The sequence below is a fragment of the Neopsephotus bourkii genome, unplaced genomic scaffold (genome assembly GCF_033783945.1).
Source record: "Neopsephotus bourkii isolate Nb327-2 ecotype Australia unplaced genomic scaffold, CSIRO-AGI_Nbou_v1 NB_1634, whole genome shotgun sequence".
Taxonomy (NCBI): Eukaryota; Metazoa; Chordata; class Aves; order Psittaciformes; family Psittacidae; genus Neopsephotus; species Neopsephotus bourkii.
This window is the reverse complement of record NW_026902109.1, coordinates 11,232,628-11,240,302: the sequence shown is the minus strand read 5'-3', so window position 1 is coordinate 11,240,302 and position 7,675 is coordinate 11,232,628. Positions and strand designations below refer to the sequence as shown.

The 7,675-nt window shown below is 48.2% G+C and overlaps 1 protein-coding gene across 2 annotated transcripts in view; it reads left to right on the top strand.

Annotated features, from left to right (window-relative positions):
- Positions 1-5,224: 5,224 nt before the first annotated feature.
- The window catches only part of NRG3 (neuregulin 3), a 423,949-nt gene continuing 421,498 nt past the window's right edge, over positions 5,225-7,675 (top strand). The window contains exon 1 of one of the 2 annotated variants that reach the window (XM_061373773.1): positions 5,225-6,911. In XM_061373773.1, the coding sequence (XP_061229757.1) occupies positions 6,218-6,911 (694 nt within the window). In that variant the 5' untranslated portion in view covers positions 5,225-6,217. The remainder of the gene's footprint in view (positions 6,912-7,675) is intronic. The other variant, XM_061373772.1, reaches the window with a different exon arrangement.

Below are 7,675 nucleotides of genomic sequence, written 5' to 3'. Positions count from 1 at the left end.
GTGGGGATGCAACACTCCCGAGCTTGTAGCAGGTGATCCTTGAAGACCAACCAAGAGTCTTGAGCCCCCTGCCCTCTAGGGCTATATCCCATAGAACCTTACTAAGCAGGTTTCTGAAGAGGCCCAAGTCTGCTCTTTTGAAGTCCACGTCAGTGAGCTTGCTGCACGCTCTTCTCACTGCTCTAAGGATCACAAATTCAACCACATCTCGTGGTTGCTGCATCCAAGGCTGCCATGGAGTGCCACATTTCCAGCGAGCCCTTCCCTGTTGGTGAGCACAAGGTCAAGCCTGGCACCTCTCCTTGTAGGTTTCTCTATTACTTGCGAAAGGATGTTGTCTTCCACACAATCAAGGAACCTCCTGGATCGCTTGTGCTGGGCTGTACTGTCATTCCAACAGATGTCAGGGTGGTTGAAGTCACCCATGAGAACGAGGGCCTGTGAGCGTGAGGCTTTTCCTATCTGCCTATAGAGTGCTTTATCTGCAGGTTCTCCTTGATAGGTGGTCTGTAACAGATCCCCACAGTAATGTCTTCCATCGCTGTTTTCCCTTTAACCCTGACCCACAAACTCTCTGTTAAGTGCTCACCTGTCCCCCAGACACAGTTCCATACTCTTCAGCCTATCCCTAACATAAAGGGCAACTCCCCCTCCACGCCTGCCAGGCCTGTCTTTTCTAAAGAGCCCGTAACCTTCCATTCCAACACTCCAGTCATAGGAGCCATCCCACCACGTTTCTTTGATGCCTGTTATATCATACCCACATAGATGTGCACACATCTCTAATTCCTCTTGTTTGTTCCTCTGCTATGGGCATTTGTATAGAGGCATCTGAGCCGAGCTCCAAATGAAGCTGTCTCATTGGCTGGAGCGGCTGGAATATCTCTACGAGCAGCTGGAATATCTCTACAGCGGCTGGAATATCTCTATTAAGACTAATCACTATATTTCTCAGTCTGAAATCATTATTGTCTTCTTAAGGGACTGATACAATACCACTAAAATTAGAATTAACAAATTACTTTGATTTTACTCTTGCCAAACAAAATTTCTCCTAATGAAATCCTTAGAATTTATGGTCAGCTAAAAGAAGAGAATATTAAGAATTTGGCTTGATAAAAGGTGAGTCAGGCCTTTAGGATTTCAGTTACTTAGTTAATAAAACTTCCTCTAAGAAAAGTTTTCAGTTTGCTGATATTTCCTGATCAAAACATGTTTTGTAGGATTTGGGGTGCAGGATTTTTTGCTAATGTGATGACATATTTCGGTTAATCATTGCAAATCATGCAAAGATAAATATTTGAATTGTATATATTCATTGGTGTACATTCTAGGGTAGTTCTAACTATTTAGTGGCAGCACTGGAATTTGCAAATAGGTTGCACATGACTGGAAAAACTGAGGACATGCTGACTGTTGAGGAGGAGTCAGCATACTTCACTGTTTGCAATAACATGTGTATTTTATCCAATTAATTTAGTAGTGATTGTTACAGAGTTTATATTGCAAGGAGAGAGAGCTGATTCTTCTTCTTATCCTGAAATTAACTGTCATTCATCTCACACCTGTCCAAGAATGACATAATGCTAACTGGTAGCTTGCTGCTATGTGTTTGAACTCCGTGGTGGATTTCTCCCTTGTTGCGACTTGCACTATTCCGCCTTCGTACCTGGAATATTCATCAGATATTGTGTCAAAATCAAAGGAGGAATACTTTGAGCTCTACATTACGCACAAGTTCATAGCCCAAGTCTCGACAACATTAGCTGAGTAAAGCTTAGTCTGTCTTGCCTAATGACTATTTTAGCAATCAGAGTGGGAAAGACTACTTTGGTTCTGAGCACTGGTCAAAGGGATAAGTGGAACACTGTTTCACATGGAAGTAGGAATAGAGTTACATAGTTACATGCAGTCCTCAGACAAAAAGCAAGGTTTTCCCTGACTGAACCAACTTTAAGGGACCTGTATGTTGTAGCTGAGCTGCAGATGAAAGCTAGGACGAAGAATGAAGTAAAGAATATTCAGGTGCCCTAGTTTGGGAAAATACCCCAGTACTGTAACACCAATTGATATAACAGCCCCAATTCCAGCATCCTTTGTTTGTGAACTTCTGTTTTGTTTGTCACATCCAACTGCCCAACAAATGAGGTGGATGCTGGCGGAACTCACAGTTTTGAGAGACTGTTTATACTGTCAGTGGCTGATAGCACCATAAAGTAAGTGGCTGCATAAGGTTTGTTGTTCAGACAATATTTACATGAATTAACAACGAATGTCTTCAGGAATTTTGTAAAGTTTGGAGGAAAGAAAGGCTTCTAACTGTGTGTGTATATGGAACTGGAATGTATATATCTCACTGGCATATTGTTTTGTTCCTGAAATGGACATGGTTCCAAAAGGATCTTATTTCCCAATTTCAGATTTCTTTTCTTGGCTATTTTGAGGATAGTTATTGAACTTATTCCATGATAACAGTTAAAACAAATCTAACTCCTTTAACTGATTTATTAGGTTTCACTATTTGATGACCATGTTGGTGTACATGGAGGCATGCATGAAGCTGGTCAGGAACAGCAGCCTTGTAACAAACCCATTACCTACTGCACAGCCAAAATGTAACCCCACTGTTACAAAGTAATGTAATTATAGCGTATCCAGTATGTGTGCATCACCAGTCCTTCAGAAAACACCACGACTGACTCCACTGTAGATAGACAAATTTATTCCATCCTAGTCACAGATGTCCTGAAGGAGATACTAAAGATTTCTTTGATTATTATTAAAGAAAGTCAAGAAAAATAAACTACATGCTTTCTGATCACGATAAACAGATTTCCAGAAATAATAAAAGAATTGGGCTATGATACAGAATGAGTAGGAAGAAATGCAAGTGAAATTTACCAAATACCTACATAAATTAGAATTAATGCACTGAACAGATTCAGTTTAACAAGAGTGGGCTGATTTGAGAAACTGATTATGATTTGAATATTAATTTTTTGAGGACAGAGAAATAATCTGGAAGTATTCAGAGAATTAGTTTTTTGCACATCATAGAATTTTAACTCATGAGTAAATTATTGCAGGAAGGGGTTTCCATACATTGCCTGCACTTATGTGTCTAGGTGCATGGCATTATTACTTTTTTTTTTTTTTTTAACTGAAGGATAAGCTATTTAAAACACATTTGCATTTACTGTGGGGTTAAGGGAAAGCTGCTTTGAGCTTCCTGTATCAAGTTCTATGCTATTTCACATTTTTAGACCAAAGGACTTTCTTCAAAGAGGCTAATAGTCAACAGTAAGATCTTCATTAACTTATCAGGATAATACCTGTTTTTAAGTGATTCACTTAAGTAAGGCATACTGAAAGCACTCCACAATCAATTTCAAGAACAGTCTGTCAACCCTCAATGATAAGAATGGGAAATTGTAAGAAAAGAAGCCTGAAAGTCTTTACTCATAATACAGGAAGTCTTTCAATATTAAACAATGAAATGGCTACACTTCAGTCATCTTAATGGTATCACATCCTGATGTCTTCCATTAGAACCATTACAAAATTTAGGAGATGACAGCTTGAAAATCTTACCGGGAGAAGTACAGTAGAGACAGATGAAACACTGAAAGACTTCAGGACACAGTCATGAGGAAAATAAAAGCTATTTTGTGAGGGCTGTAAAACATTGTTGTTGTGTTTTCCAGGAAGCAAGTGCAAATTATTTGAGAATGAATACAAAGCATGATTCATTTTGAGCTTAGTGAACAACAGTATGGTTGTGGAAGAGACAAGAGCTAAAGTACCTTTGTGCAATACACAGCCCAGGGCAGGACAAAGGTAGTCACAGTTTGCAAGGAAGGGGATGACAGTGCAAAACAGGCACTCACAACTGAATGAACACGAGTCTAGATTTCCATAAGAAATCCTGGATTCCATAAGATCAGCAACAAAGCCTCCCTGGATTCTCAGGACTTTCTGTCTTGTTCATTTGTTTGCTTTACTGGGCATCATTTGTGTACTGGGCAATACTCATGCAGCTGTTTCTAAATGCTCTCTCCTAATCTTTCTGCCTCTTTATCAAAGGAGCAGAAGCCCAGATACTTGTGTTTTCCAATGCTAAAGTGCTTTTTTTTTTATGAGAAAGTGTTTGAATAGTACAGTGACCTGATAAGCCACTTCTACAGATTTTCCTGATGGCTGTTAGCATTGACCTATCTTAGGGAAGCTGCCAAACTCCAGTTGGATTGCTTGAAATGACAATAAATCCAGATGTCTATTTAATGTAACTCTGATATTATAAATGCTATTTATATTCATTCTGAAGAAAAATTCAAGCAGATACGTTTCAGCTGCAATAATTTTCTATATTTGTGTATATACAGAACAAATGTATTTCATAGTTTGTTTCTGATTTTTCTGCTCAATTACGCTTTATAAATATTATTATACTTTTAAATACATTGGAAAGGAAATCACGTGTCAGTAGCGAGAAATTACACCACTGAGGCAACAGTTCAGAAAAAAATGAGTTAAAACCATCTGTACATACATAAGTTTATAGATAATTTTCTAAAATTTTAAAACTGATGATAAGATCACCCTGCGGTAGACTGCTGTTAACCCTTCAGTGACCAATCTAGCTGTTGAAATGTGTATCCAGTAAGTAGATGGACAGTGGCTGACCACACTGAACTTGGAGTTCAACTCTGGAGTAGACGAAAAAGCTGGAGTAGTTTCAATAGCAAACCTTTCCTATCAACGCCCTGAAACCTGAATCTCAACACGTGCCTGTGCCATCAGTTGCCCCCGACCCCGGCTGCTGAAAAGGCCTATCCTTTTGTCGCAGGTGTTTGCTGGTTGTTTTTCCTTTAGGGAATCCCTTTCAAAAACAAAAACAAAATGCTGCTTAGTTATCAGATAACGCCAGAGCCGGAGAATCTCTTCTCACCCTGAGCCCTCGTCTTTGGCTGGGAATCCTCTCGGAAGTGGACTAAACCTCCCCCACGCACCTGCACGCCCCTCCCTGCCCCCCCCCCCCTCCCCCCTTCGTCTGGCACTGAGCAGCAGCCCATGGCACTACGGCCACAGGATGGGGCCAGGCGCCCCCCGCCCTTTCTTTTTTTCTCTTCTCTCCTTTCCTAGGCTCCACTTGCCGTAGCATACATCCTCCCGTGGGGTTTGGCCGGATCATTTATTTATCTTGTGCGCATTAAGAAACCACCATTAGGCTTTGGTGGGAGGTGCCTTACTTTCTACGCGCTAGCCTGCCTCCCCTGCGCTGCGATAGGAATACACAATTGAACAGAAGCTGCAAGCTTGGCAGGAGCTGCCTTCTTCGTGTCTCTTTATTTGCCGGATCCGTTATTTTTTTGCCGACTGGGTCATTGTCGCCCCCTCTCTAGGGTTTCGTCGTCTTTTTTATTATTATTATTATCGTGTATGTGGATTTTTATTATCTTTTTCTGTATTTTTTTTTCCGGGAGCCCTCGCCGGAGTTTCGACGCCGGGCCGGACTTAGTACTGGCGCGGAGGAGCTGTGCGGAGCTGTACCTCCTGCCCCGGACCCCGCCCGCGGATCGGCCTCCCTGGCCCGGCGCCGGCCGCGGGTCCGCGGAGTAGCGAGTGCGCTACGCCGTGCCGCCGCCTCCCCGCGGAGCAGCAGAGGGATGCTGCTGCGCCGCGGCCGGGCATAGGTAGGAGCCGAGCGGGCGGGGGAGGGAGCGGAGGGAAGCAAGGAAAGACGGAAAGAAAAGATCCCCCAGCCTCAAGGGGAGAGAAAGAAGACAGACGAGAAGGAGCGTGAATGTGAAGGAATGTGCCTGCCCGCTGCCGGAGACGCACGGTTGGGATAAAAAAAAAAAAAAAAAAAAAATCCAGGAGGCTGATTCTTGCCACTTATCATCTGGAAAAAAAAAACAAAACAACCCACAACCAAACAAGCAACGGAAAAAAGAAAAGAGAGGAAAGAAAACCCCTGCGATCGAAGAGGCTGAAGCGAGCAGCGCAAGAGGAGGGCACCTGGCGAATGGCTCGGCCGTACCGGTGACTCCGCGGCCGCGGGAGGCTGCGCGGAGCATGCCGTGCTGGCGGCGTGACTGAGCGGGGCGCTCCCGCCGCCCGCGCCGCCCTCCCCTCCGCCCCCCTCCGCCGCATGCCGCCGGCAGCCGCGGCGCGCTGATGCCCCGGGGCCGCGGCGGCGCTGCGGACGGCCCCTAGAATGAGCGAGGGGGCTGCCGGCGCCGCGGCGCCCGGAGCGGCAGAGGCGGCGGCGGCGGGGGGCCCGGGCGGGGATGGGGCCGGGGGTCCGCCGCGGGAGCTGCGCTGCAGCGACTGCATCGTCTGGAACCGGCAGCAGACGTGGCTGTGCGTGGTGCCTCTCTTCATCGGCTTCATCGGCCTGGGGCTCAGCCTCATGCTGCTCAAGTGGATCGTGGTGGGCTCCGTCAAGGAGTACGTCCCCACCGAGCTGATGGACGCCAAGGGCGTGGGGCAGGACCCCTTCTTCCTCTCCAAGCCCACCACCCCGCCCCGCGGCGCGGAGACCACCGCCGCCGCCACGCCGCGGCCACCCAGCCGCGTCAGCCCCCGCCTCACCACCATGAGTCGAGCTCCCCCGCGACCTCCCGGCACCCGCGGACCAGCGCGGGGCGGCCCGCGGCCCACCGCGGCTCGGCATCCCGCCGCGCCCCACACGGCGCCACCCGTCAGCGGCTCCCCCGGCACAGTCGGCCGCGGCGCCCGGCCGCCGCCCGCCGCCCCCAGCACCCCGCCGCTGCCCGCATGGCCCACTGCGGCACACGCTACCTCCTCCTACAAGATATATGTCCACGACTCGGCGCCGTCCTGGACCTTGTCTCCCTTTCAGGAGTCAACCACCACCACACCGGAGGCCAGCACGACCCCAAAAATCCGTAAGTACAGCCCGCCGCCCCGCGCCCTCGGGGCGCCCGCCCCACCCGCTTGCGAGTCCCTGTCAAAACCCGGTGTTTGCTCAGCGTCGGCGGGGTCGGGGCGATGCCTCGGGCGGAGGTTGCTGCCAGCGCGTCTCCGGGAGACGCGGGGCTCCCGTGCGGCTCCCTCCCTGCGGGAGGCCGGATTGCTCCGAAGTTGGCGGTTCTTTACTCCCTCCCCCGCTTGCGCCCCCTTCCCCACCGGCAAGTTCCTCGCTGGTGTGATGCGATGGATGGTGAGGCAGGAGCAGCCATTTGAGAGGGGACTAGATTTCACTGTGTTTTTTAGGAAAGGTGCAGACCCCACGCTCGTCTTAAAGGCTGGTCTGCGAAGGGTATTTGAGAGATGCTGGTAGCTGTCTCAGCTAGAGGGACAATTGACGACCCACCGGGAACCGGCGGCTCCGGAAGGGGCGGTGGGGAGAGCGGTCCGAGGGAGGTGCTGTGCCCGTGCCTCTGTGCCCATGAGGGAGTTTGACTTTTCCACACAGTCGTGTCCCTCGCAAGAGATTTGAGAGAGGGCTCTGAAAGGATGCTCCCTCTGTCCCAGCACTCGGCTCCTGAAAAGAGCCGCTGCCAGGTCTACGGGGAAGGAGCCCAGGGCACCCCACGAATATGCAGACGCATTCAAACGCTCTTGCGGCTCCTGTGTGTAGGCACTGCACCGTCTTGCCGTAATTGACTGGTTTTTTTTTTTGAGCAGGGGATGGGGCTAGTTCGTCGAT